Here is a 13,016-nt window from a genome sequence, read left to right as displayed (position 1 = left end):
TAAAAAGTATATGAAAATTATATATAGCCTGATAGGATTTGCTGAGGAAGAGCAAATTTTAAACTGCTATATATTTATGTATTACTGCCTGGTGCAGTGTGGCTTACAAAGAAATAGCTCTCCCCAAGTATATGAAATGTCAAATGGCTTTCTCCATGTTACGGCAGTGAATCACCTTGCAGTACATTTACTTCATTGTGTCAGATGCCATCACAATACATAACAAAAAATGACATTCATTTAACATAAACTTTGGCCAAGGTCATATATAACTTTTTCCATTACATTATTTTGCCATTGGTGAAACAGTAAGTCTAGGCTTAATCCTTTTGAATAGCTGAGTGCATGCCTCTCCCCTTGGTTTTCCTGGGTTCAGTGGGTCTGGGCTGAACCTCCCCAGCCTGGCAAGTCCAGAGCAATATGGGTGCCATCCTGACGGTCACCAGAAGTGTGCTTGGGTCATGCTGACACTTTACTAACAATTAATCATCCAGCAAGTGAATGTCGTGCATTGTTTAATAGGCCCGTCACAGAGCAGCGTGCGAACCCAGCAGTCCTAGCAAGGAAGAGATACTGCAGGCTCTTCTGACACACTGGCTGGGTGATATGTAGCCACCGACAGGCAGATGGCACCAGCTGGATATCTAATTTGTAGATAAATTGGGACTTGTTACTGTGAAGCCGTATTCTCCCATACAGTAATGGTGCCGTGGCCCATAGAAATAACACAGCTGCTGGTGTTCTTCCCTTCCGAGGAGTTTTTAAATGTCACTGCAGAACAGTTACCGCCTGGATTTGGGTACGATAATTTGCCAAAGTATTCTCCTAAGCAATCTGCTGACAATATTGTACATGCAAAGCAACGCGTAACTCAGTGAATTAATTCTACAATGATGGGCCAAGCAAAATACAGGCCGCTCTGATGGAGATAATGGTGTGGTTTTGCCTCAGGAATCTACTTGGTTGTATGTAATCACGGTCCGGTGTGAGTTTCTTGTCGATTTTCTTAGGAAAAATCACCCCACTACAAACAACAAAAAAGCCCTTAAATAGGCAGAGATTAGATACCTGTCCAAAGAGCACTGCACTGTGCGTGTGCAAACTGATTTGGTAATCACCTCCTTCAACGAGGACACACACCACAAGGCCTTTCTTTCTTGCGATACCTATCTGTGAATGATGATCTGGCACTTCGCTGTGACCATCTGTGCATCTCGGGAAGCAACGCCGACAACAGCAAAGATTTTAAACAGAGAATGCTCCATACTCAAAGGAAAAAGACAGCTCAAGAGAGCGTGGTATTTTATCTTCTGAAGAGTCACAGGAGTATGCATGTATAACAGTGGGTGTCAACATGCCGTATGATAAGTAGACTCATGTCTTGGTTTTAATTGTGCTTCTAGAATGTGGTGGTGCGAGTTTGCTCAGTGCTCCAAATTTAACATGTTGTAGATAAGAACATTATATTTTTATTCAAAATATTTTTGTGACATGAGTGCAAAGCTTCTATTTTATTTCTTGAAGAAGATTGAACAGTGAATGTCAGGAGAATGTCTTGGCTAAATGAATGAAAGAATTGTATATTGTTTTTATACAATCTGAGAAATGAAATAAAGATATTGTACATAAATTGTAACATAATCTTTATTTTTGATCTCTCGAGTTTTCTGTTTGCAACAAGAAGTATACAGTACAGGAGAGGTTCTTGTGATAATGCTGTAAGGAGTTTGTGTTGCTGTTTGTTTTTCCAGTGCCACATAAATAACTGTGACTTTTGTCGGAGACTGGTAGAGACTAGGCTTATGTCTAAACAGAGGTTTTCCTGTCAGAGCTATGTCACTGGGGCTTTAGAAGTTTTTTTTTGGTTCTTTGTTTTTTAATGGTTGGTTGGGGTTTTTTGAGTGACTTTTGCTAACAAAAAAAAAAAAAAAAAAGCCTGTGGAAGTAACCATACCAATATAAAAGTGTTTTGGTGCAACAGCTTATTCCATTAGTATTACTGCAATAAATTCTACAGCTCTTCTATTACAGCAGAGTTGACCACAGCCTTGTAGGATTTTGTCAGCATAGTTGTGGCAGTAAGCAGTAAGTTTGTGGCATATTTATTAAACATCCTAAGGAAAGTAAATGTCAAGGTTAAAAGAAGTGGGAGCAGAAAGGGAAAAAGAATAATGAATCAGACAGGGGCCATACAAGTGTCAAAATCTTTAAATACACAACTCGTGATTTCGCTTTTCTTGTGTTGTATTATTTTGCTTTTGAGGTGCTTAGAGAATTCATTCTGTTCCTTCTGCTTCAAAAATCTCTTAGGTGGGAATACCCTTATTAAGGAGGAAGAAGTCAGTTTTAGGTGCTGTATTTCAACTTCAGCTAAGAAAGTTCAGTCTTTTTCCTTCTTCAGTCCTACAAAGCTGAGAAGAGGAGGCAAGGAAAAGAAAGGGGAAATCTGTTCCTGGCTTCGGTCTGGCACTCTTAGCTTGCCAAGGCAGTCTTAGCCAACCATTACAAGGTTGGGCTGGTGCTGGTTGGTTGCCCCCCCCCCCCCCTTTTAAAAGATTAAAAAGGAACAGTAAGGTGAGATGAAACTGGCAGAGTCAGATATATCAGAGACTTTTATTTTGTCTGCTGGGTTGAACAAGAACACCACTCTGTGTGTCAGGCAGTTCTAAGAAAATTAAATTCATTAAGAAACCAGAAAGTTGAAATAATAGCAGTCTGCAGCCAAGACACTTGTGGGTGGTGACATTTTGCTGGCTATTATTTTGTGATGCTTTGTGTGTTTGTGAAGGAGAGGAGAAAGGGCCAAAGAAGTGGAGAGAAGCCAGGGAAAAAGTTAATGAAGCAGGGCAGGAAAGCCAAAGGCGCAAGAAGATGCGTGAGTTCCTCGCCCGGAGAGCACAGAGAGAACAATCCCCTGGCAAGCGAGGGCCCCCTTAATGGGCCATGGGACTTTGAATAGTCTTTGTTAAAAAGATAATAAAATTTAAAAAAGAGGAAATAATCTGAAAAATGCCTACATTCTTCATATTTGCTCTTAATAGATAAACCTGCTACATGATGAATTTTTCTGCAGGTGAAAAGGCTTTTTCCTTGTCTCCAGAATTACTGGGAACACCGCACAGCAAAGCATCATTATCCAATTCCAGCTCTCCTGGTCTCAGCAAAATGTGTTTCTGGCCCAAGTCCCAGGAGGCCCTCAGGTGTCTGAGGTGCAGGGAGAAGCTAGGCACTGACAGGCTGAAGCGATCAGCATCACCGTCGAGCTAAGCGAAACGGCAGTAGTGACGATGAGGATATTCTCTAAATACTGCAAATTCATATCAGATCCTATTAGTTTCTACCTAAACTCTTTCCTATTAGTAGAAGTAGTTTCTTGCTCACGTAAAGAGGGGAGTCAATAATACAAAAAGCTTTGGATTTGTTGAGAGGGGAGGATGAATTTTAACACTTCCCTTCCCGCCTGTTGCTGTGATTTTTACGGAAGTGATACCTGCAGGGACAAGGGGGACCTGGGCACGGTCTCGGTCAGCTGTTAGGAGCCTGAGATGCCTCCAACGGCCAAGTGCAATTCGTGGGGCCAAGGGCTGCTGGGAGGTGAGTGCGTGTCTGGAAAAAAGCGGTGAGGAAGCCCCAAGTGCATCCACCGCCGGACGTGCAGTGTGGCCCTGAGTTAAAGCAGAAATGAAAACATGCCTCGGCGGGATGCTGGCTGCAAGGAAGGTTTGGCGCGGAGCACAGAAAGAGCTGGCTATTGTTTGATTTCCTCTGTGTTGGAAGGGCTGCAAAGGACTTTCTGCAGAGCTGTAAACTGGCGGGGCTGCAGAAACAAAGCACCTGACCCAAGAAATCTGTTTTTCCTCCTGCTGGAAGTAACCGCAAATTGGCCAAGTGTTTAGTTCAAGAGGTGTAACAGTATAAACTACCTGCGCTGTAAAGTTTTACGAGGTGACAATGTTTTGTAGCCTGGCAATGGGGAAGGCAAACAGTATTAGCGGGCAGCTTGCTCCTCCCTGGGGAAGGGACCAGCCAGGCAGCGAGTGGCTTCCCGACAGGCTGCAGTCCGCTGTGCCATCCCGGCAAGCACGGGAAGCTGCTGCTTTTGCAGCTTGCCACAGGTATAACCCAGGGGTTTTAGCAGTGGATGGAAAACGCAGCAGTACCAATTCCAACTCTTATCACCGGCTCGTATTCCCTTTTTGGGCAAGTATTTATATTTGAGCTATGAAATGGAGATTGAAATACTAAGGCATGACACAAGCATGTCAGGATGTATAGTTTATTTAGAAGACAAAATGCTTTTAATAGGCCTTATGGTTTTTTTTGCTGATAGTTATTACTTTGTAGCAACCCTTCTCTATTAGGATCAAATGTTTCTTATTTCCAAAAGCTGGGAAAATAAATACCCATAAAGTAAGCTGCTAGTGTTGCGATTGCCTTTCTCAGGACTAGCTGAGCCTTTAAGTCCATTCCTAATGGAAGTTTGTGAATTTTTTACACATTTGTAACTCATTTATCAGTCACATTGCTGCAGGATATGTGACCGGATATTGCCTTTCCTTGCAGCTCATACTGGGAGGTTGCAGGGTCCAGCGCATGGTTGCTCCTGCTTGGTATTCACCTGCACATTCCTCCAGCTAGTGACGTATTATTATTGTGCTGGAAGTAAAAAAGTGCAGCTAAGCTCTTATTATTTTCTCCTTGTATCTGTTTGGTCATATTAATGCAGGATAATCATTATATAAATGCACAGGAGACACAGTCAAGGACGTGCTCATTTTTAAAGTCCTCCAGTGGTCCTTGTACTTCAGTCATTCATCTTCTGTCTTTAATTACAGCAAGTGATCTCAGGGGCACTTAAAAGATTAAATTACTCAATTATTTGAAAAAAAACAAAAGCAATAACTGTATCTCTTTTCTGATAAATGCAAGCAACGGCTGAAAAAGGTTGCCCACAGCACAAAATACTGGAGGCCAAGGAGGCCATATTGGAACATTTTGGCTTAGCCCAGTGCTACCTGTTTAACTTTTTATTATTTGCAATAATTATTTTTATTCGTATCGATAATAACAACAAACTTTTCTAGGCCTATCCTGGTGATTTCAGTGGTGAGAGGAGCGTCACTCTTCAGCTAGTTACAAAGGTCTGGACACCTCTTCAAGGGCTGAGAGAACCGTACAAGACAACTGAAGGACAACCCCACCTGCCTCTATTACTGTTTCTCTGTCCTCTGATGCCCTTAATATTAGAGCATTGAGCAAGGCAAGTTTGCATCCTATTTCATTGTATCAGATTTTCCCAAGTAGGTACATTTTGGCAGCCTCGCTTCTCAGGGACGCCCCTGAGCCAGGTCTGTCCTTGCGCCTGGCTGCATGGGGCACAGCCTGAGCTGCACACTTCTTCACCCAGGAGGTCGGGGGGTCGGTTGGTGGGTCGATCAGTCAGTGAATGGGTGCGTGAGTGTGTTGGTTGTTCAGCCTGCTGCTCTCAGACCCATCACACTAAAGCCTGGACCAGCAGCGGTCCATGTCTTGCAAAGGAGGAAAAAAAAATCAGTCCTGCTGGGACTAAGCAGAAATACCAGACCCCCTAAGAAGCAGATACTACTTACTAAACAAAGTATTTGGTAAGTAGATGGTGTGAGAGGTTGTCCCTCTTCCTTAGGGCAAACAATGAGGCTGGGTCAGCCCAGCAGGTCCTGCTAATGATCACTGGCGTGATTTGACCACACCCTAAGCCCTGTTCAACTTGGTGGCCGTCCTGCACCAGGACCTAAGGGTGAGGAGAAGGAGGGGGTGAGAAAGAGGGGAGGGAGTGATTGGTAATGTGGAAAACCCAGGAATGGCCAGTGGGATCTGGCTTTTGGCTGTGCAACACACAGGCTGCATTGAGAGTGCCAGAAAATCATACGCAGCAAGATCCATGCCATGAGCTGTAGGTATCACCCCACGTGGGGGCATAGCTGCTGAGGCTGCAACGGCTGTGGCTGCAGCAGCAGAGCCACAGCAGAGCTTGTCTTTCCACACTGCTCAGCAGGGAGCCCCTAAATACAGCTATTGAAGAAAAGGGAAGTTTTCCCAAATCAGTCCTTTTTCTCTTCAGCAAAGTTGCAAAGGTGTGATGAGCACAATGCTATTGGGCCAGAAAAGGGTGCAGGTTGCAATGGTCCTTTTGTTCCCTTGACCTGTAGAAAAGGGATGTGACTCTTTAGGGAAATGAAAGCCAGACTACAGGGCTAAAAGCTAGTGCTTTCTCTTTATAGGCTTACATCTGAAGAACTGTCCCCTCAGAGCAGGTGAACACTTGGCAAAAGATTGCAGCCACCTCAAACCCGGAGAGGTCTGCATTTACAGTGGTGGTGGGCTCCTTGCGGGCCTTGTTTGGTGACAAGCTGACAGTGTTATACAGGGAAGGGTATATGGCTGTTTATAATCAAACTCCTTGCTTTCAGCTAGGCCCTGAAGCAAATCTGAAATCTCTCTAAGCCAAGTAATGGGTCTAGCAAAAAAACAAAACACTAAATTTTTTTGTTTTGTTTTGTTTTTTTTTTTTTCACTTTTCAAGCCAAACCAGCTGTGGTGCTGCAGCAGAAGACAAGGCACTCTGGAGCCCAGGAGGTGCAGCAGGGGGTTAGGTGGGCTGAGTAGCACCCAGCTGCCTGCTCGGGTCGGACGCTGGGTGTCAGGCTGTGCGTAAGCACCTAACCAGCATCTGTTAGGCACATGCTGGAGGGGGTTACTGCTGGTGAACAGATGCTGCTGATAGGGTTACTGTTGTCTGGTCTGCCACCTGTGGTTCCCACACTTATTTAATTAAAAAAAAAAAAGTAATTTGATATGTATCCTCTCAAGAAAAAGGAGTTGTTCCAACAAGACTCCAGAGTAGGATCAGTATGGTTTGGTGAAGGACAGATGGCCACGCAGCTAATTTGCTCCCATAAATTGAAAGCTGTTGCAAAGCCTCACTGTGGCAAGTGCTAGCTCTGTATTTCAGCAATGTGCCTGTGTTTGAGCTGCTACAAGCAGCTGAAGAAGAAAGAGCAGAGTCTGAGTTTTAGGATGAGTTTCCCTAATGCCCATTTGCAGAATTGAATATTTTGATTAAAAAATAAGCCCTCATCCTCTAGCTGGCATGTCTGTGAAGCTCCATGGAGCTGCTCTTTCCTAGCAAGGCAGTTGCTTGCTGGAGCAGAAGCTGTTGCTGCGGAAGTGAAAGGCAATCACAACCTGTGCACCATCCTATCTGCTTGCAGATTGGTGCCAACAAGCCACATACAGCTGTTTCTGCTCAAGAAAGTTCAGGTAAAGAGTAGTTCATTGCATTCAAAATGCAGCTGCCGCCAGGCCCCCACTTCCTGCAGGACATACGCTCTTTGGCAAAGGACTGGAGGCCCTGACTTGTCATGGTGGTCGGACTGAGATAGGAGCACCAGCGCTGTGCAGTGGTGTATGGTGCGCTTGGCTATTTTCCTGCTCTTGCATTCTTGCTTCCTTGCAGGAGAGAAATGGAGACGATTGCTCCTCATCACAGAGCTTTGTCTCTAGCATAGTGCGCAGGACACTTGGTGCATCGTGCATTCAAACCCTGGCTGGCTGAGGATGCCCAACTTCCCCATCTTGTAGCCAAGGACTGCGACCACTGACTACATGGCCATGACCACCCTACCATGAACTATGAACCCTGTGGACCTCTGTGCAGTCTTGGGGCATGCTGGGACTGAGAGGGGGAGAGGGCATGTTGAGCACAAGATCTGGGCTTAGACAGTGGCAGAGTGCAGTGGATAACAGCCACCTGTGGCAGGTCAGTAGTAGGGGAGGGGATACAGACTCCAGTTTCAGGGTCAGAGGGGATGGAAAGAGATAAGCATCCAGGTTACTGTTTATGCAAAAGATGCCAGCCTTAATCAGAGGCATAAAGAGTCTCTGGAGCTCGGGTTCCCTTTCAGTTCAGCAAATCTTCTTCTCATTTCACCACGGAGTCTAGATGGCATCTGGCCTAACCTCATTTTCTAGCTTCTTTCCACTGTAAACCGCAAATTCAGCGTGTTCCCCCTCGCATTATAAGTGTCCAAGATGAAACATCATCTGTTGTTACTAATATCTTTTCATGGATTAGGAAGTATATCTAGGAGTGTGCGTAATCTTCCCCAACATCAGCCTATTAAAGATAGACACAGTTATCGGCAATGTCTTTGTATTTTTCCGGTTGTTTACTCATTAACCCAGATACATTGTTCAGTTTGGTGTCAGTCCCTTAGTTCTACGTATTTATACATTTGCTGAGCTGAGTTTATCCACATTGAAGCAGGACAGACTAGAGTTGCATGGTGCTACTTATGGATCTGCTTTGCATCCATCACTTCTTTGTGGAAAAGTCTTTGCTATCTGTATACTATATCTGAGTAACCCATGATGTTGAGAGTACTGGGACTACATTGTCCCAGTTTAAATTGTACATTTTAGCAAAGTCCAAACACCCACCTTATTCTGAATCTGGGATCCGATGCCCCATATTTCTGGTCCTGGTGCAATTGGAGGTGTAACAATATGATCCGCTTGCTCTAGCGGTCACCTAAATGAAGCCCTTGTGCAGCCCATCTGGCGAGGAGAGCATGACATGGACATGCTGAATCCCCATGGGGCTGTGGGTCTTTCATGCCATATAAACCCTGCTTTCTGTTATGATATCTGGCAAGATCTATATTTGTTCACCAGCTCTTCCTTGTCACTGTTGAGCTGAAGTGATAATACAATTTTTCAATCTCTCCTATTTGATTTGCAGGCTCCAGCAGTCTTTTGTATATTTCTTTCAATATTTTCATCTCACAGTCGTTTCAATGCATACATCTTGTACTCTTGTCTAACAGCTACCTGCCGTTTCTAAGAACAACCTCTCTTAGGGATGCCAAGATCCTCAAAGGCTGAGGCTGATTCAGTGGAGCAACCGCATCAGACAGCGGGATGCCTTGTTTGTGATGCCTGCTAGGGGTTACAAAGTGGATGGGTGCCCAAGAATTCAACATTATGAAGACTGCACATGCTAAGAGTGGGAACGTCAGTGCCGTTAGTGTTAGGACAGTCTATTTGCCCTGAGATTGCTGAAGGTGCATTGGAGGGAGAGATGAGAGTAAGAGCACATCACATACTACCTTGTAAGAAAGAAAGGACTTACGTGTTTATCTCTGCTGTGGCAGAGAATTGGAAAAAAGCGCTTCCTTTCAGTCCAAAGTTAAATAATTAGTTTTCCCTGAACGGTGGGATAAAAAGGCTTATTCTCTCCCTGGCAGTAGCTAATAGTTGGCTCCCTGCTCCGTATCCTGTTTTCTGAGACATCTCCTCTTTTGATATTTCAAAGGGGAAGTCATTTAATCTGTAGATATGTGTAAGACAGACCACAGAAACCACTATCCTGTTGTTGTGTCTTTTTCTCTTCTGCAGTGCCTTTACGGGTTTGGGATAGCTAACTTTAGATGAAGTGAACCCAAACATCTGCACCACAACTTGAAGGTCACTCTTGTACATCCAGACTTATATTATTGACAAGAATGCAGGTGCAGAAACAAGGTTGAATTCAGCAGGAGTCAGGTTCCTAAATACTGCTGAAGACTTGAGTTTACCTTTCTCAGGTCGACCATCCTAACTTATTGGCTTCTTTGTATGTATTTGCCTCACATGTATTTGCCAAGAAGCTCTTGTATACTTAGGGAAAATATAGGATAAGCCTAATAGACAACAATGCATCACTTTGAGCCTAAGTTATTTTTAAAGTTCCATATTGGAACAGCTTGGCATACAGCAGGCTGTAATAAAAAAGCAAGGGCTCAGATGTACCATGTTTGTTTTTTTGTGCCAACAGATGAAATGAACACATAAAGGAAACGTGATTCTTTAGTGTATGCAAATTTATTCAACTCTGCAATTATTTATTTACAACTAATGACTGATACCAACAGATGAGGTAAAAATATGAGGTATTGATATGAGTATAACATTTAAAAATGTAAGTATCATAATGTATTCTCAATGGCAATGTAACAATACAAAATACTGTGGTAGCTGAAAGGTAGACATGGCATAAGGTACATTGTAGAGGAAAAGTATTTCGTTAATACATGGCTTAGAGCTGCTGGAAGTACATGACAAAGATTTGGCAACATTAGGAAGGCAAACCTACCTTGCTAACCGTGGCAGGTGGCACAGGGTCCCGTCCAGCTGAGTCAGGCAGGATAAAACCGCTGCCGAGGTTTTCCCTTCCTTTCTTTAAGTAATTATTGAGTGTCAGGCAATTGCCATTTCCAGTGCCTGAAATGCTGTGTCCATTAATCCTGAGGCACTATTGTATTCATTTATGCAAAGTAATGTAGCAGAAGGGCTCTAATTGCTCCTGTTTTAGGAAACAGCCTGCTCATCCTTTTTCTGAGTGAAACCTGCTGCCATGGCTACGGGTGCTGAGGGGAGGAGGTGCTGATTTCTGGAGATCGCTGGGGCGCTGGCAGCTGCTGGCAGAGTGCTGCCCTGGCCCCGCTAGCTCATGCACCTTGAATCCTGCCTGAGGTGGGCAGCATGGATGCCCAGGGGCTGGCTGGCAGCCGTGCCACCTGGGGAGCACCTGGACCTTCTGGGCGTGCAGGTACACCAATGCTCACTCATCGCTAATACTTAAAAACATGCACTGTTTGCACATCGCTGGCTGCAAACACAGCTCTCGGGCACCCAACCTCCTACATCCTACGAGTCAAAGAGCAAAATATGGGCAAGATGGAGTGAAAGAGAGGGGCAGCTCACAGGGGAGAGGAGATGGGGACTTCCCAGGGTACTACTGCTCCAAGGCAGGATAGCCCTGGGCGACCCTGCCCAGGTCCCCTGCCGGCTCCCGTGCGCTCCCTGCTCCCGCGGGCAGGGTTCCCGTGGCACAGGGTACCACGCCAGCTCTCGCACTTTGCACTCTCAGGTCACAAAACTCTGCAGCTTCACGTAGCAAAGGCACCTCACTTAATTGACCTCATCCTAAATCGCAGTGGGTTTTGTTGAGAGGATTGAACTAAAACCCTGGCTGTGAATGACTCAGTTGGTTTATACAGCAATAAATAATGTCAAAGTGAACAAATGCAATTAATGAAGAACAGTATTGATAGACTTGTACATTCTTATTGACTCATAGATATAATTCCATTTTTGGTCTTAGGTTAGTTAAGAACAAAACGGAACCTTGTCTCGAAGGTAAGGTCAATAAATGATTATTATTACTTTTAAAGCATTCTTCCATTAGCAAATAATAGGTCTCTGAAAATGAAATGATGTAGTGGGCTTAAATGGCTCTTACTCCTCATAGTCAGGGGCTGATCCTGCTCCCGCCAATGCCATCAGAGGCAGGATCATGCAGATCAGTGCAATATAACATGAAAATGCTTGCTGTTATCATAAAAGTGATCTTCCCAAGCATAATCTGCATTCAATATTTAAAATCTCTGAGATGTATTTAAAAGCTTTAAAAAGTTTAGTTATTTTTATAGTAAGAGTATAAAAAAGGCATGGCATTTATCTGCACATCTTTGTGGTCACTGGATGTGGAAAATCTGCTTTGGAGTTTCTTAATAATTAGCCATTCCTATGGAAGAAGGAAAGAACAACACAGAACCACTTACTGGATAAAACACTAAGCAAAAGGTTTACAGCTTAATAACTTACCAGTTTAACTTCAGATAGTGAGGTCACCTGAGGTCACCTCGGTACACACAGAGTTATCTTGTATTTGCTAAGAATGAGCTGTTATTTTGAACACTGCAGACGGTGAGGTTCTCTAGTGGCAAATATATCATTAATTAAGGCAATAGGTAAGCTTTTATCACCTTGTATTAACAGTCACAAACCTTCTGCAGCTGAATATAAACGGCCTTCAAAACGTCTACCTCAGTTACATTTCCACGTATTTTATTTGGTCATACTGATCCACTCCTCATTATTTTTAGACATACAATAACCACTCTCCTCCTTAGCTCCTTTCATTCCTCCTACATCTATTTCCAGGTACCTTGTAGCATACACAAACACAAACAAATTTAAACACAGGCGTTTCTGTTATCACATGGATTTTGTCTGGTAGCCCTGTGATAATAGCAAACACAGCTTATGTAGCAGTGACACACTAAGAAACAAGTGACGGAGTCTTTTAAGGTCCAACTGATGCAGGTGACTTCTTCTACATAGCACTGAGTTATATACAAAATAATTAATTTATACATATACATATATATATATATAGCTATAATATAGATATAATATATACATACTGTACATAATTTATTTACAATTAAAATATGCTTCTTAGAAGCCTTTAAATACCAGAGTTATGTAACACACAAGTAATGGTAATAGTCTAATTTTAAAGTAATAACGATAAAATCTCTTTGAAAAATGTTTGATTGAAATTAATGTGGAAAGGCTGTGGGGGGGGAGGTGAAGTTTCCAGAATAAAATAACTTTCCTATAAAATTCCTGTTTCACCTTTGTACAGACCCAGATCTAGTTAGATTTCTATTGCAAGTAACTTAAATAAGGTCTTTGCTTTCAGTCTTTCTACTCTGCCATACCCTGATTTATGCTCACACACTTCCAGGAACACTTCCTCAGATTTTCGTTTCTGGTCCCTCGGCAATCAGGGGCTGAAATGAGTTCCTGATCCTGGCAACTTCTGCTGCACACAGATGTCCAAAGCCTTTGTTGTACCACTCTGGGGAATGTCCTCTGAAGAAATGAAAAGACACGATTGTTGAGAAACCCAAACACCCAAGAAATACGATCCACAGGAATGGGCCTGCCATGCCTCCTATCCCTTTCTGCCCATGGTGGCGTTGGGAACTTGGAATACTTGGCATTGTAAGCATACTCTGAAGTTTGCCTTTGCAGAAATCAAATAACTAGATTTTATTTCTATGACCACATCGTCTTAACAGTGGAGGCCGCTGAATAGAGTCTGGCGGATATGAGCATGATAGATAGAAAGACTGCAGAAAATCTCC

General features: G+C 43.5%; 1 protein-coding gene across 10 annotated transcripts in view; it reads right to left on the bottom strand.

Annotated features, from left to right (window-relative positions):
• STARD13 (StAR related lipid transfer domain containing 13) overlaps positions 1–13,016 on the bottom strand; it is a 328,326-nt gene that overhangs the window by 3,315 nt on the left and 311,995 nt on the right. For 8 of the 10 annotated variants that reach the window (XM_068930087.1, XM_009686488.2, XM_068930089.1 and 5 more), the window contains one exon: positions 9,882–12,741. In XM_068930087.1, coding sequence (XP_068786188.1) covers positions 12,624–12,741 — 118 coding nt within the window. In that variant the 3' untranslated portion in view covers positions 9,882–12,623. Of the gene's footprint in view, positions 1–9,881; positions 12,742–13,016 lie in introns of those variants that run through there. The other 2 variants (XR_695808.2, XR_011138676.1) reach the window with 1 other exon arrangement.

Source organism: Struthio camelus, chromosome 1 (assembly GCF_040807025.1).
Source record: "Struthio camelus isolate bStrCam1 chromosome 1, bStrCam1.hap1, whole genome shotgun sequence".
Taxonomy (NCBI): Eukaryota; Metazoa; Chordata; class Aves; order Struthioniformes; family Struthionidae; genus Struthio; species Struthio camelus.
The sequence above is the reverse complement of the archived record's forward strand: the minus strand, read 5'-3'. Positions and strand labels throughout refer to the sequence as shown.